General features: G+C 54.7%; 1 protein-coding gene across 1 annotated transcript in view; it reads right to left on the bottom strand.

The window, feature by feature from the left end:
• Window positions 1-224: 224 nt before the first annotated feature.
• G6PD (glucose-6-phosphate dehydrogenase) overlaps window positions 225-16,370 on the bottom strand; it is a 16,897-nt gene continuing 751 nt past the window's right edge. Inside the window, exons 2-13 of the mRNA XM_011955828.1 lie at window positions 15,663-15,790; window positions 5,081-5,118; window positions 4,879-4,987; window positions 4,093-4,310; window positions 3,247-3,405; window positions 2,969-3,094; window positions 2,511-2,604; window positions 1,877-2,063; window positions 1,405-1,640; window positions 1,224-1,300; window positions 1,023-1,115; window positions 225-925 (exon numbers count right to left, since the gene is read on the bottom strand). Of these exons, the coding sequence (XP_011811218.1) occupies window positions 835-925; window positions 1,023-1,115; window positions 1,224-1,300; window positions 1,405-1,640; window positions 1,877-2,063; window positions 2,511-2,604; window positions 2,969-3,094; window positions 3,247-3,405; window positions 4,093-4,310; window positions 4,879-4,987; window positions 5,081-5,118; window positions 15,663-15,782 (1,548 nt within the window). The 5' untranslated portion in view covers window positions 15,783-15,790 and the 3' untranslated portion in view covers window positions 225-834. The remainder of the gene's footprint in view (window positions 926-1,022; window positions 1,116-1,223; window positions 1,301-1,404; window positions 1,641-1,876; window positions 2,064-2,510; window positions 2,605-2,968; window positions 3,095-3,246; window positions 3,406-4,092; window positions 4,311-4,878; window positions 4,988-5,080; window positions 5,119-15,662; window positions 15,791-16,370) is intronic.

Here is a 16,370-nt window from a genome sequence, read left to right as displayed (position 1 = left end):
CACGTCCTTGCACCTCAAGCCGGTCTCACAATGACAATATGCGTGGAGTGGAGGGGAACTCACAAAGTGTCTCCGACACCAGGCATGGTCACGGCTGAACATGGGGTCAGAACGAGAGGTGAGGAGCCCAAGGTGGGGAGGCCACAGAGGAAGCACCCGGGTGACTCAGGGAGTGGGACAAGGAAATGGGTCCTCAGGGAAGCAAATGACAAGGGGACAGGAGGGGCTGTTTGCGGATTTAATGGCAGGGGATTGAGGTTGGGAGGAGTCCCAGCTGCTGCTTCTGCTTTTCTTGTAACAGGGAGGCTGCCTATGGGTGGCACAGGGTGGCCACGGAGTGCAGAGTTGGTGGGACAGGCGACATCCAGGGGGCTTGAGATGTTGCTGGTGACGAGGAATGTCAAGTGGCACTGAGGCTGGCAGGCAAGGCCACAGGCAGGTTCTCTCACGTGGGAGCTCGCCCCTTTCCTCCCCCTTGTCCCTCCCTCCTGCCCCAGGCCCCACTCAGGAGTGAGCCCCAATGACCGAGAAGCTCTGGGACAGACGAATGGGCACCCTCCTCCTTCCTTCTGTTGGGCTGGAGTGAGCAGAGGAGGTGGTTCAGCTCCTGGGCTCAGGCAGGGTCTGGAGGGGCCAGGATGGTCTTGAGTGCTTGGCAGCTGAGGAATGTAGCTGGGCTCGGGTAGTGGCAGCAGCGAGGGGCGGGCCAGGGTGGCCGGAGCCCAGGGCCAGGAATGTGCAGCTGAGGCCAATGGTCCCAGAGTCCTCCCGACTCAGGGTTGGGCGGCGGGAAGGAGGGTGGCCATGGTGAGGGTGGAGGTGGGTGCCCAGGGCTCAGAGCTTGTGTGGGTTCACCCACTTGTAGGTGCCCTCATACTGGAAACCCACTCTCTTCATCAGCTCATCTGCCTCCATGGGGCCTCGGCTAGAGAGTGACAGGTGGAGGAGAGGCATGAGGCAGCTCCGCCCTCACCCCGCCCCTGCCTGCTGGGCTGTGCCCCCAGACCCCACCCTTTCCTCACCTGCCATAAAGGTAGGGGATGGGCTTAGGCTTCTCCAGCTCGATCTGGTGTAGCAGTGGGGTGAAAATACGCCAGGCCTCCCGGAGCTCGTCGCTGAGGGTACATGGTGTGGGGCTTGGGAGGCTGGCACACAAGGAAGGAGGGAGGGCAAAGGCCACCCCATTCCCCACAGGCACGCAGGGGTCAGCAGCTGGGCCTCACCTGCGCACGAAGTGCATCTGGCTCCCGCAGAAGACGTCCAGGATGAGGCGCTCGTAGGCATCAGGGAGCTTCACGTTCTGTGAGGGTGAGGGTGTCTTACTCATGTCACTGCCTGCCACCATGCTGAGTCCCCTGGGTCCAGGGTCCCCACCCTCCACGCTGCTCCTTCTCTGTGGGGCACCTTGTATCTGTTGCCATAGGTCAGGTCCAGCTCCGACTCCTCGGGGTTGAAAAACATGCCCGGCTTCTTGGTCATCATCTTGGTGTACACGGCCTCGTTGGGCTGCACGCGGATCACCAGCTCGTTGCGTTTGCACTGCTGGTGGAAGATGTCGCCGGCCACATCGTGGAACTGCAGCCTCACCTCAGCCTTGCGCTCGTTCAGGGCCTTGCCACAGCGCAGGATGAAGGGCACTCCTGCGTGGCGAAAAGGGCAGCCTCAGCACCAGCTCTCGGGGTGTGGACCAGGGCGTGAGTGTCTCCGTGGGAGCTCCAGCGCCCACACAGGCAAACGTGAAAGCAACTGTAGCAGGGTCCCGTGTCCCGCACGGCTGGCTCCCCTGCCCAGCAGCAAGCAGGTCTGACCCCAGCGAGGGGTGTCTCCCGAGCGCATGCCCAGTTCTGCCTTGCTGGGCCTTGAAGGCGTCACCTACCATCCCACCTTTCATTCTCCACATAGAGGACGACGGCTGCAAAAGTGGCGGTAGTGGACCCGTGGGGCACTGTGGGGTCGTCCAGGTACCCTTTGGTGGCTTCGCCCTCTCCATCAGGGTTCCCCACGTACTGGCCCAGGACCACATTGTTGGCCTGCACCTCTGAGATACATTTCAACACTTTGACCTGGGAGAAAGCCAGGGGAGAGAATGGGCCCCTTGGGTGTTGAGCTGGGGTGCAGGGATGACTCTGGCCACAGATGCGCAGCCCTCAGGGCAGGAGAAGGCCCCTGCTTGGCTCTGCTCACCTTGCCAGAGGCCCAGCTCAGGGCCCCTCCCTGAGGGCCCTCCAGGACCACCCTGGTCCATCTCAAGTCTATTCTGATGGACAAGTTGAGGCCCGGAGAGGCAATGGCCTTCCCTAGTCACACAGTGACTGTCAGACCTGGGACATGACAACTTGGGCTTCATGACTGCCAGTCCAGGTCACCTCTGGGAGGCCAAGCTGTGCTCAGAGCTGGTGACTTCTCTGGGGTTGAGGACACTTGCTCTACATGCACACCCCTGCTCCGTGCCTCGTCACAGATGGGCCCGCGACGGGGCATGGTCCTGGGGACTGGGGTACACCCCCCACCTTCTCATCACGGACGTCATCCGAGTTGGTGGAAGCGGGCTTCTCCATGGCCACCAGACACAGCATCTGCAGGAGGTGGTTCTGCATCACGTCCCTGGGGACAGAAGAGGCCGGGGCTCGCCTTAGCTCCCGGCCCTGTTCACCTGGTTCAAGGGCGTGGGGGCCCCAAACAAGGCTTCCTAGTGACAAGCTGCAAGACTCACTGCCTGGCCTCCCTTGTCTTCCAGGTCCCCTTAAATCAAGGAAGGACATGGTGATGCTGTCACTGAATCATGAAACCCTGGGGTGCTTGGCTGAGTTGGGGTCCAGCCCTTTCCAGCCCCGTCTGACAGCTCAGACACTCAGGTTTTGAACTGCATGGTGAGGAGGAGCTCCCCAAGACAGGGAAGGGCAGCCCTGCAGGGTTACTGGCTCTGTCACCCTGTGCCAGCCTCCCAGGAGAGGGGAAGAGCTCTCACCGGATGATCCCAAATTCATCGAAATAGCCCCCACGACCCTCAGTGCCAAAGGGCTCCTTGAAGGTGAGGATCACACAGGCGATGTTGTCCCGGTTCCAGATGGGGCCGAAGATCCTGTTGGCAAATCTGCAGGGAGGGGCAAGGTGGAGGAACGGCCACATGGGAGGGGTCACCCTTGTCCAAGTTCTGGAGGAATACGTCCTCGGGGAGGCAGTGGGCCAGGTGAGGCCCCTGAGCACCACCCCCACCCTGGTACCCCAGCCAGGGCTTGGCCCCACCTCAGCACCATGAGGTTTTGCACCATCTCCTTGCCCAGGTAGTGGTCGATGCGGTAGATCTGGTCCTCGCGGAACAGGGAGGAGATGTGGTTGGACAGCCTGTCGGAGCTCTGCAGGTCCCTCCCGAAGGGCTTCTCCACAATGATGCGGTTCCAGCCTCTGCTGGGAGCCCGGAGCTGTGTTACCCCCTTAAACCCCTCTTCAGGGAGTGAGGGTCAGAGCTGCATCATTCAGGTGCCCTCCCAGGGGAGTAGGGATCAGAAACTCCTCACCTCCATGGCCACCTCCCCTGCCTTGTGTTCCCAGGTGACCCTCTGGCTCAACACCTTCCGGGAAGCCTTCCTACCCTGGGTGCCAGGGTGGTGTTGCTGGCATGCTGCCGGGGGCCCGTTCCCCTCCTGCCTCATGCTGGGTCCCCAGTGGGTCGGAGTAGCCTGAAGGCCCACAGGGGAGCAGAAGGAGGAGGCATCCAAGGCATGGCTTCCTCATTGGTTTGAAAATGAGAAGAGGACCCTTGCTTTACTACCTCTGCATTCAAAGCCAACCAGAAAACAAGAGCCTCTGCCTGGGTTGGGAAACCACCCAGCATGGGCCATGCCGCACTCGCGGAGCGAGGCTGCCACCCTGTGGCCTGGCCGGGCCTTTGGGGAAGCAGAGCAGGCAGGTGGTGAGCGTTTCGTGGAGCGATGCTGCCACCTTGTGGTCCCAGTGGGGATGGCCCTGGCACCATGATGCTGCAGGGGACAGATAGGCTGCCTAGATCCCCGGCCCTGGACACAATCGCGGTGGGGAGCACTGCCTGGGCCAGCCTGGGAGGCAGGAAGGGACGGCAAGGACAAGCCTTACATCTGGCTCATGCAGGACTCGTGAATGTTCTTGGTGACAGCCTCGTAGACAGTGGGGGGCAAGGCCAGGTAGAAGAGGCGGTTGGCCTGTGACCCCAGGTGGAGGGCATTCATGTGGCTGTTGAGGCGCTGGTAGGAGGCTGCATCATCGTACTGGCCAGCCACATAGGAGTTGCGGGCAAAGAAGTCCTCCAGCTTGAGCTTCTCCTCTGGGGTGGCCTGGGAGACACGGACGGACGGACAGAGACAGATGTCAGCCCCTGTCTTGGAGTTCGTGTGTGTTCTGTCCCAGGGAAGTGGAGGGTCTTCCCTGGAGGCCCAGGGAGGGTGCCCTCAGAAGTCCGTGTCCCCGTCCCACACTGGGTTCAGCCCCATCTCAGCAGCTCTGCACATCCAGAGGGAGGGAGGCCAAAGCAGGCAGCACAGACACTGTCCCAGGCTGGGACCCTTGTGGCTTAGGACACAGGCCAGATTTCAGGACATTTTGACCTGGGAGAAATACAGTGGAGAAAGCTCTCTCCAAAATCATGACACCTAACTGTGATTGGCAGAGAAAACGCAGCAGAGCACAACAGGATAGGACCCGTGAGTCCTGGTCATGGAACTGGTAATGGGGGTCTCAAGGAAGTACAAGAGCGGGGGGGGAGGGGGGGGGCGGGGCAGGAGGCGAGGAGAGCATCCCGGGATGGGATGGGGGGAGGTACCCTGGTGGCCACCCGAAGCTGGCCATGCTGGGGGCTGGCAGAGAGGGCAGAACCAGGCCGGGGGAGGCCCTGAGGCCACCCACCTTGAAGAAGGGCTCACTCTGTTTGCGGATGTCAGCCACTGTGAGGCGGGAGCGGGCGTAGCCCACGATGAAGGTGTTTTCGGGCAGAAGGCCATCCCGGAACAGCCACCTGAGGGCAGAACAGCCGTAACCAGTGCGGGCAGGGCAGGACCAGGCCTGTCCCTGGCGGGAGGTCACAAGGGCAGTGGGGGGACACACTTACCAGACGGTGGGGTAGATCTTCTTCTTGGCCAGGTCACCCTGTGGCAGAGGGAATAGGTGTGTGGTTAGAAGCGGCTGGGGACACAACCTACATACATCATCCTCCACCCCTGGTGATCCGGGCACTACTCAGGATCACTACTGGGCCATAAGCATATCTGTCTTGCCTGATATACAGACAGAAGAGACCCGAGATTCAAGCCTGTGCCAGCCCTCCACCCCTGACCCAGAAGGCATAAACGCATCTCCTGTGTTCCAGAAGAAAACCTGAAAATTCAATTCAGTAGAACTAAGGGACGACAGAAGTATCATGTAGCCAAATTTGTGAGATGTGACCTCAAATGCTTACATTAGCAAAAAAGAGTGGCTCAAAAATAAGGAGCTAAGCATTTCACTTAAGAAGTGAGAAAAAGGGCCAGGCGCAGTGGCTCACACAAATAATCCCAGCAGTTTGGGAGGCCGAGGTGGGCAGATCACCTGAAGATCACCCATCTCTATTAAAAATACAAAAATTAGCCAGGTGTGGTGGTGGGCACCCGCAATCCCAGTTACTCAGGAGGCTGAGGCAGGAGAATCACTTGAACCAGGAGGCGGAGGCTGCAGTAAGCTGAGATTGTGCCAGTGCACTTCAGCCTGGGTGACAACAGTGAGACTCCATCTCCAAAAATTAAAAAAAAAAAGGTGAGAAAAAGCATAGAATTGCAAAACAAATTACAAGGAAGGAAATAATGACAAGTAAAATTAATAAAATGAAAAGCTAACCCAAAGAAAAGATGAACGAAGCCGGAAGTTGGTGTTTGAAAAGGACTGCTAATAGAAACAAACAACCGTCTGGCATGGCTGCTTTTTTAAAAGGGCATAAACAACTGGTACAATAAGACAAAACCCCAGACAGGAAACAAGAGAGGGTTTCATGAATTTTATTCCATGTCTGACAACCTAGATGAGATGGACAAATTTCTAGAAAAATCCAACCTACTAAAACAGACCAATGGGGCTGGGCACAGTGGCTCACGCCTATAATCCAGCACTTTGGGAGGCCAAGGCGGATCACCTGAGGTCAGGAGTTTGAGATCAGCCTGGCCAACTGGCAAAACCCGTCTCTACTAAAACAGAAAAATCAGCCAGGTGTGGTGGCTAATAATCCCTGTAATAAATAAAGCCTGTAATCCCAGCTACTTGGGAGGCTGAGGCAGGAGAATTGCTTGAAACCCAGAGGTGGAGGTTGCAGTGAGCCGAGATTACACCACTGCACTCCAGCCTCGGCAAAAGAGCGAGATTCCATAAAAAACGAAACAGGCTGGGCGCGGTGGCTCATACCTGTAATCCCAGCACTTTAGGAGGCCGAGGCAGGTGGATCATGAGGTCAAGAGATTGAGACCATCCTGGCCAACATGATGAAACCCCATCTCTACTAAAAATACAAAAATTAGCTGGGCAAGGTGGCGCATGCCTGTAATCCCAGCTACTCGGGAGGCTGAGGTAGAAGAATCACTTGAACCCGGGAGGTGGAGGTTGCAGTGAGCCAAGATTGCACTACTGCACCTCAGCCTGGGCAACAAGAGTGAAACTCTGTCTCGAAAAACAAAAAACAAAAAACAAGAAAACAACCAAACAGCCAGGCACGGTGGCTCACGCCTATAGTCCCAGCACTTTGGAAGGCCGAGGCGGACGGATCACTTGAGGTCAGGAGTTCGAGACCAGCCTGACTAACATGGAGAAACCCCATCTCTACTAAAAATACAAAATTGGCTGGGCATGGTGGCCCATGCCTGTAATCCCAGCTACCCAGGAGGCTGAGGCAGGAGAATTGCTTGAACCTGGGAGGTGGAGGTTGCGGTGAGACAAGATCAGGCCATTGCACTCCAGCCTGGGCTACAAGAACAAAACTCCATCTCAAACAAACAAAAAACAGAGCAATGGACCTGAGAGGGGGCATGACCACAAATCTTCCTACATAAACCACCCCCTCGCATAGAGTGTTGCCAGTGGGTTCTACCAAAATGCAAGCACAAGAGAATTCCAGCCTGAAGCAAACTCTTCGTGCAGAAGGAAGAAAGGGGAACACTTCCCAAGCCACCTTATGGGGCCTACAGAGCTTTGGTATGGAAACCTGATGAGAAAGGCACATGGGAAAATCCACACGCCTCATTCACACACACATGCAGATGCAGAAATGCCACACGAAATATCAGCAGGCTGGGCACAGCTCACACACCCCAGCACTTTGGGATACCAAGGTGGGAGGATTGCTTGAACCCAGGAGTTTTTCTTTTTTGCCCCCCACCCCGCCTTTTTTTAAGACATGGTCTTACTCTGTCATCTAGGCTGGAGTGCAGTGGCACAATCTCAGTTCACTGCAACCTCTGCCTCCTGGGCTCAAGCAATCCTCCCACCTCAGCCTCTAGAGTAGCTGGGACTGAAAGGTACATGCCAAAACACCCAGCTAATTTTTTGTATTTTTTGTAGAGACAGGGTTTCCCCATGTTGCACAGGCTGGTCTTGAACTCTTGGGCTCAAGTGATCTGCCCGCCTCAGCCTCCGAAAGTGTTGGGATTACAGGCATGAGCCACTGTGCCCCACTAACCCTGTCTCTTTAAAAAAAAGAAACAAAACATCAGCAAACCAAATCCTGCAATGTTAAAAACGGTAACACATCACAACCAAGTTGGGTTTATTCTGTAAATAAAAAGTTGGTTTGATATTAACATAGGAAAAAATCAATCATTGAAATTCACTGTATTAAGAGATTAAAAAAAAAACCTCTAAGAACTCTCTGCCTACTGCTATTTTGATTGTTTAAATCTAGCAATCTTGCTTAACCCAACAAATGTAGATAAAGTGTTTCAGAAATTACCTATTCATGATAAAACTCTTATCAGAGGAGGAATACAAGGGAACTTCATTAACTTGATAAAGGGCATCTATAAAATACCATTATGGCTGGGTGCGGTGGCTCACGCCTGTAATCGCAGCACTTTGGGAGGCCAAGGCAGGGCATTGCTTGAGGTCAGGAGTTTGAGATCAGCCTGACCAACGTGATGGAACCCCATTTCTACTAAAAATACAAAACTTAGCTGGGCGTGGTGATGTATGTCTGTAATCCCAGCTACTCAGGAGGCTGAGGCAGGAGAATCGCTTGAACCCAGGACGCAGAGGTTGGAGTGAGCCAACATCGCACCATTGTAGCCTGGGCAACAAAGCTAGACTTCGTCTCAAAAAACAAACAAACAAACAAAAAAACAAACAATAAAAACGCCCAAAACCATCATCCTTACAAATACTACAAGCATCACACTTATGGGAAATGTTGTAATATTAATAATTCCTTTAAGCAATCAGGAACAAGAAAAGTGCAGTAAGGCAAGAAAATGAAAACAGCTAAGGTTGAACTGTGAGGTGGTGCGGGTGCTCCCCGACACTCTGCAAGCCTCTGATCAAGTGAAACACACACCTAGCATGTGACCTGGCCGTTCCACTCTAGGTAGTACCCAATAGAAATGAAAGCGCAAGTCTACACAAAGACCTGCACACGAATGGTCACAGCAGCCTTAGTTCATAGCGGCCCCAAACTGGAAACATGTCAAACACTTGAATTAACACGTGACCCAGCAAACTGTGCATTCATACAATGGATACTACTCAGCAACACTGGGAAATCGCAGCATCAGAGATGCAATCCTCTGCGAGATCCCTCACACGGAGTTCTGGAATAGGCAAAACCAATCCATTGTGACAGAAATCAGATCACCAGTTGCCTGGAGCAGGGGCAGACTGGTTGGGAATGGGTACCCAGGAACTTTCTGGGGAGATGACAATGGCCTTTATTGTGATGAGGGTGTAGAGCCAATTGTACAGTTAAGATTTGCGCACCAACAAAAGAGGGCGAGAAAACCAACAATGAAGCGGAGGGTGGGCAGTGGGTCAGAAATCACCCTTTGGGGGCCAGTGACTGTGAGGGCCCCAGGTGAGGGGGCTTCCTGGGTGCAGAGCATATTCTGTTTCTTGATCTAGGAGCAGTTTCTGTGGCTGTGCTGAGTTTGTGAAAAGTCATCAACAAGCTAGACCTGCACCATTCGTGTTCTTCATGACATATATTTTCTTTTCTTTTTTTTTTTGAGATGGAGTCTCACTCTGCCGGCCAGGCTGGAGTGCGGTGGTGCCATCTCGGCTCACTGAAATCTCCACCTCCTGGGTTCAAGTGATTCTATCTCAGCCTCCTGAGTAGCTGGGACTCCAGGCACCTGCCACCATACCCTGCTAATTTTTGTATTTTTAATAGAGACAGGGTTTCCCCATGTTGGCCACGCTGGTCTCGAACTCCTGACCTTGTGATCCAGCTGCTGTGGCCGCCCAAAGTGTTGGGATTACAGGCGTGAGCCACCATGCCCGGCCCATGACATATATTTCATTAAAACACAGCAAAAACTAATAGTCTGGGCGTGGTGGCTCACGTCTGTAATCCCAGCACTTTGGGAGGCGGAGGAGGGTGGATCACCTGAGGTCATGCGTTCGAGACCAGCCTGGCAAACATGGTGAAACTCCATTTCTACTAAAATACAAACAATTATCTGGGTGTGGTGGTGCACGCCTGTAGTCCCAGGTACTCGGGAGGCTGAGGCAGGGGAAGTGCTTGAACCCCGGAGGTGGAGACTGTAGTGAGCCAAGATCACGCCACTGCACTCGAGCCTGGTGAATGAACAAGACTCCATCTCAAACAAACAAACAAACAAAAATTAGCCGGGCGTAGTGGCAGGCACCTGGAATCCCAGCTACTCGGGAGGCTGAGGCAAGAGAATTGCTTGAATCCGGGAGACGGAGGTTGCCGTGAGCCGAGATCGCGTCACCAAACTCCAGCCTGGATGACAGCAAGACTCCATCTCACGAAAAAAGAAGACATGCTCTTCAAAGCGATCAGGCACTGCAACCATGGATGGGTCCATTTCTGCAAACCATTACAGAATGGGGGCCATGCCACCAGGACAAATGCACCCACCCAGAGCCAGGCGGTTAGGAAGCCACCAGAGGGCTTCCAGGAGGGAAATTGCTATGGCGTGGGTTCCTTGTGTGCTTGCGCTCTTCAGGGGCCCTGCTCCGCTTCCGACCCTCCTCAGGTGAGCTCAGTGCCAGGACTGCAGCCACATGGACCTCTCACTGCTGCATCCTTCAAAGTCCAGCAGACGACCCCTCACCTTGGGGTAGGAGCTCCTCCACTCAGCTCCTCACAGCACCCTGCCATCAGCAGGGCTGGGGAGGGGAACACTGCCCATGTCACATCAACTCACGGTTGGCCTCACACACAGAAAGGACCAGCTTGCTGGGAACTGGACCCTGAAATAAACGGTAAGAACCACAGCCTGCAAATACCTCTAAGCCTCACCCAAAGCAGGTCATGTTTGCTCATGACCAAATTCCAGAAGATTGGGAGGCATCGGGACAGACTCCAGAAAGGTACTGGTGGCAGTGGACTGGTCTGCTGAGTCACAGCAGCCCCACACTCCAGGCTGTTTGTTTCTGCTGCTCCCTTTGGGATTAACTGCAGATTGAACCTGCTCACCTTGTTTCAGCTCAGCCCCTGCAACCGACTGTCTGCTGGGCTCCAAGTCACCTGAGAGGCGAGGTGAGGTAAGTCGGTGGACAGCGGGGGTTGGGGAAGGCAGGCCGCTCCCTCCCATGGTTATGGGGAGCTAAGCTAATCTAAGCTGAGCCGGACTGAGCTGCTCTCCTGAGGGCTCAGGGGTAGCCCTGCCCTCCCAGCTGGCTGCGACGCTCTAGTGGGATTTTCTGGAGGAACAAACACGAAAAAACATCGGGAAACCTGACAGCTTGGTCAGGAGTCTACTCGCACCACATGGGTGGGGGCAATTCAAGGGGTCCTTAGTGAAAAGCAGCTGGGAGCTTCTCCTCTTTCCCATGCCCTCCTCTCTCCCGAGGACCACAGCAAGGGAGGGATCTGCCCAAGGACACAAGGTGACTTAGCAGAAGCAAGACATGATGAAGATCTCCAGCTACCGATGTCTGGCTAGGCCGGGGCAAAGGGACCTGGGACATGACCTGTCTGTTTTATAAACCCAAATCGCTGCAGCCCTTGTCTTGGCATGAGTGTTTCATGGTAGAGTGCAATGCCTGCTGGAGGGCCAGCAAGGGTGGGCCATCCCATCCCCAAGGGTCACTGGGTTCAAGGACCTGCCCAGACTCCCTGGGTGGAGCCCTGGGCCTTGGCAGGGGCCCAGTTGGTTCCTGGCCACTAGGGCCAGAGAACCTGGGGGCTGCTGAGTTAGTTCAGCTGAAAAACCAACAAAAGGGCCTCCCTCCGATACCCAGGGGCTCGAGTCACTGGGGCTTTGGGGAAGTGCCAACATCATCATGACACAGCAAGAATCTTATCAGACCAACGGGGAAGTTAGCCCAGAAAAGTTCCGAGGAAAGCGGGGGCGGGGGCCGCTGGGTCATCCCTCACACAGGCCCATCACTGCGCCGCGTCCTGAACGCCCATCAAGCCCAGGCCCATGGCCCTTGTGATCCAGGTGAGGAAAATAAGGCCCAGAGAGGTGAATACCCCGCAGACTCTCAGTCCCAGTCTCTTCCCCTCACTCCCTGTGAGGCTCTCCGGCCTCATCGAGGTCCCATCAGGTGGGGAAAGATGCTGTTCCAGGTGCACACTGGTCTACAAGGCCAGAGCTTTCTGGAAGGGGGCAGTAAGTACCTTGGCTCCCTTTCTGGTAGGGGTGGGAGTCCTGAGAAGGCGGGAAGTGGCCCACTTGGTAACTCTGAGGTGCCATCAGGGCCCCCAGGAAGGAAGCTGGGTGTGTGCACAAGTGTGAGGTAAGCTGGCCAGGGAGGAGGAAGGGACAGAGGAAGGCCACGTGGGTCCAGCCTGCCCCAGGGTGTCCCACTTGCCCAGGCTGTGGGTCTGCCAGCCACTTGCCTGCTTTCAGTTTCTAGGTCATGCTGAGCTTGTTCCCAACTTGGGGCTCCGGGCATTTGCTCTTCCTTCTGTGTGGGTGCTCTCCAGGCCCTCCTCGTGGGATCTATGTGCTCTGGGGGGCCGGGGACACACGGCCCACGTGTATCTTCTGAAACACACGCCAGCCTGTGCTCTTGCTCGTCTGCTTACTTGCCATGGTTTCCTGGCCACAATAACACATAGGTCCCATGAGGAGGGCAGGGACTGGCTGCTGTGGCCCAGAAGTACCCAATCGCTGTCTGCTGAATGAATGGAGAATGGGCTGCTTTCCTGCAGCAGCACATTCTAGGATCGTGTGCCCTCAAGTGCCACCCTGCCTACCTCCCATACTGAGTGAGGCATCAAGAGCAGAAGGAGCCTGGGAGCTGCCTGAGCACACCACCTCCCACCTCCCCCTCCAGCAGGAAGAGGAAGAAACAAACCACAAGGCTCTTCAGAGACAGGACCCCTTGTCCCCTACCCACAGTGCTGGAGCTGGCACTTCCTATTTCTGCTTTGAAAGCCTCAGGTTGTCACTCTCAGAGCAGAAGAGAGCAAAGGGGAACCCTACTGATTTCAACAAAACAAAGTTGCCCAACCCCAAGCTGGCCACAGGCGAAGGCAGTGAAATGACACAATCAGCTTGGAAAAGCCTAAGGACCCTGGGCACTCTTTTCAAAAGCTGTCATTTGCTATACGAAATGCTGAGGTTCAGGGAAAGGAAAACACTTGCTCCAAGTCATACAGCAAGCTCGCATGCTCTCAATGAGGTGTCTAATAAGAGCTGAAGGCCTGGAGTCATAAGCCATCGTTATGGTCTGAGTTGCTCTGTTGCAGTGTCCTTGTGGCAGCACGGGGTGGGGACGGGGAAAGGAGGAGAAAGCAACCTCAGTTACCTTCTCCTCCAGTCTGCTTCTTGGACTAAGGGCTTAACAGTCAAGAGTCCTAGCTGTTAAGGTTTGTGGCCGATGAAGGTATGGCTCTTTTTATTTATTTATTATTTTGAGATGGAGTCTCACTCACTCGGTTGCCCAGGATGGAGTGCAGTGGTGCCATCTCGGCTCACTGTAAACTCCACCTCCTGGGTTCAAGCGATTTTCCTGCCTCAGCCTCCCAAGTAGTTGGGATTACAGATGGGTGCCAGCACACCTAGCTGATTTTTGTTATTTTTCTTATTTTTTTTTTTTTTTGAGACGGAGTTGCACTCTGTTACCCAGGCTGGAGTGCAGTGGTGCGATCTCTGCTCACTGCAAGCTCTGCCCCCTGGGTTTATGCCATTCTCCTGCCTCAGCCTCCCGAATAGTTGGGACTACAGGCGCCCGCCACCACACCCGGCTAATTTTTTGTACATTTAGTAGAGACGGGATTTCACCGTGTTAGCCAGGATGGTCTCAATCTCCTGACCTCGTGATCCACCTGCCTTGGCCTCCCAAAGTGCTGGGGTTACAGGCATGAGCCACTGCACCCAGCCTTTTTCTTTTTGTTTTGAGATAAGAGTCTTGCTCTGTAGCCAGGCTGGAGTGCAGTGGCACGATCTCAGCTCACTGCAACCTCTGACTCCCTGATTCAATCGATTCTACTGCCTCAGCCTACTGAGTAGCTGGGACTACAGGCACGTACCACCACGCCCAGCTAATTTTTGTATTTTTAGTAGAGATGGGGTTTCAGCATCTTGACCAGGATGGTCTCGATCTCTTGACCTTGTGATCCGCCCGCCTCGGCCTCCCAAAATGCTGGGATTACAGACGTGAGCCACCGCACCTGGCCAATTTTTGTATGTTTAGTAGAGACTGGGTTTTGCCATGTTGGCCAGGCTGGTCTCAAACTCCTGACCTCAGGTGATCCACCTGCCTCGGCCTCCCAAAGTGCTGGGATTGCAGGCGTGAGCCACCACGCCTGGCCAGGTATGGCTCTTCTGAGGGGACCAGGCTGAGGCTGGGGATAAGGCCAAGTCCAATCTACTGTGGGCTCCACCTGAGTACCTCTCCTGGGTCTCAGGCTTACGGGGAGTCAAAAGCCAATGGCCCCTCCTTACTCTCCCACTGGCAGAGCCCTTCTCCCTCGGCTGCCTCATTCCTTTTTGGCTCTCCTTTTCTAAGTTCTGATCAGAAGTACAAAGGTGTCAAGGAGTAGGTTTGGCAAAGTGTGACAACGCGTTGTCTATGTGAACAAAGAACCACTGAACTCATCCAGCACTGAGGGGTGCACAACGTGGCAGAGCTAACCAGTTTTGATAGAGCTCCTTCTCAAGTTACAAGGTAAGTTAATGGCAAAGGTGGTCATACAGTAGTGAGCAGACAGATTCTTGAGTGCATCCAGGGTTAAAAGTGAAAACTGAGACCACGTGTAATTTGAGATGAAGCCCTTGTTCCACCAGCCCCTGCATAGTCTCACTGCCCCATGGGACACAGGGGAGGGTGCTCTAGTCTGGGGTGATGGTTGTTCTAGGACCACCCCTCCTTCCCCTCCCATGGAAATCCTCATGCTATACTATTCTTTGGTCTTTCCTATGAGTGCAAAATGGTGGTTCCACAAGCTGGACAACTGGGGCCAGGTGGGGTGAGGCAGAGCTTCTTGGTAGGCTTTCGAAACTGAGGCAAAGAGATAGTGTTTAAAGAAAGGTTGAGTGTTTGTATTGACAGAACTTGAAGTGTTAGTGAAGAGGCAGAGATCAGGCCTCAGATCCTGCCTTTGGAACTCATTTTTTTTTTTTTTGAGACGGAGTCTCGCTCTGCCGCCCAGGCTGGAGTGCAGTGGCCGGATCTCAGCTCACTGCAAGCTCCGCCTCCTGGGTTTACGCCATTCTCCTGCCTCAGCCTCCCGAGTAGCTGGGACTACAGGCGCCCGCCACGTCGCCCGGCTAGTTTTTTGTATTTTTTAGTAGAGACGGGGTTTCACCGTGTTAGCCAGGATGGTCTCAATCTCCTGACCTCGTGATCCGCCCGTCTCGGCCTCCCAAAGTGCTGGAATTACAGGCTTGAGCCACTGCGCCCAGCCGGAACTCATTTGTTAAGGCATGAAGAGGTTTGAAATAAACCACAGAATGAATAGCATTCCCTGTTTTCCCCAAGAAGTCCATCTAGACAGTCCCTAAAGAGCCTGCAACTCCAGGACTAAGAGCTACATTCAGAGGCTAGACACAGGGTTCGGAAATGTCCTGTGGCCAGGTGCAGTGGCTCACGCCTGTAATCCCAGCACTTTGGGAGGCCGAGGCGGGCGGATCACTTAAGGTCAGGAGTTTGAGACCAGCCTGACCAACATGGTGAAACCCCGTCTCTACTAACAATACAAAAATTAGCCAGGTGTGGTGGTACATGCTTGTAATCTCAGCTGTTTGGGGGGCTGAGGCAGGAGAATCGCTTGAATACAAGAGGCCGAGGTTGCAGTGAGCCAATATTGGGCTACTGCACTCCATCCTGAGCGACCAGAGCGAATCTCCGTCTCCAAAAAAAAGAAATGTCTTGCAAGTGCATATGCACATCAGGTAGAGCTGGGATGATCCTGGCACACTAGCAGGAGCGGGAGGAGGGGCTCAACTTAGCAAAGCCTGTGTGGTCCTGCAACAATTAGTTGGAAAAGCTGAGCCATGGAGCAGGCACTTCCTGGCTTTTAAGATTGGGGCCTAGGAGAGACTCACCGATGCACCCATGATGATGAATATGTGTGTATCCGACTGATGGAAGGCATCACCCTGGAACAGCTCTTCCCGCAGGATCCCGCACACCTGGGTCCGGCTCAGGGCCACCTGCTCTGCCATGACGCTGTCTGGTAGAAGAAAGGCTCGTTAACAAGGCAGAAAAACAGGAGAGCATTCAGAAGTTAGCCCTTTTCTTGAGAGTTCCTCTGGGGTCTCACCGGGATGACACCTGATTACCCAAGCCACTCCTTGTGAACGGCTGGGCATTGAGGAGTGCTTGATGGGTTAGAAACTGCTGGCTTTGGGCTCCAGCCACACTCTCCTAGGCAACCTTCATTCAGGGTGTACATTACAAAATTACCCAGAGCATTGGTGGATTCCGGCTAGAGTATCAATTCTGGACAACCAAGTAAAATCCTCGTGGGGCACGGAATTATGCGCCCAGGACCATTCATTCCCGACTGTAGCGGGAACTCCACAATGACCTGGACCATGGGACATGATGCAGATGCTGGAGTTCAGCTCCAGCCCTCCCCTTGCCAAGCTGGGAGATCCCGGCCGGCAAGTCCCCTTCGCTCTCGGGGTCTCAGGGGCTCAAGAGAGGAGGTGCGGGGTATAAACGGATTGATTAAGACCCTCCGAACAAACAGCGTGTATTTTACCGCCGCGCGGCGCAGCGCCGGGCAGTACGCTCCTCCGGCTGCGCGG

The sequence above is a fragment of the Colobus angolensis genome, unplaced genomic scaffold (genome assembly GCF_000951035.1).
Source record: "Colobus angolensis palliatus isolate OR3802 unplaced genomic scaffold, Cang.pa_1.0 Scaffold402, whole genome shotgun sequence".
NCBI classification, from domain to species: Eukaryota; Metazoa; Chordata; class Mammalia; order Primates; family Cercopithecidae; genus Colobus; species Colobus angolensis.
Note: the sequence above shows the minus strand (reverse complement) of the source record. Positions and strands in the feature narration are given on the sequence as shown.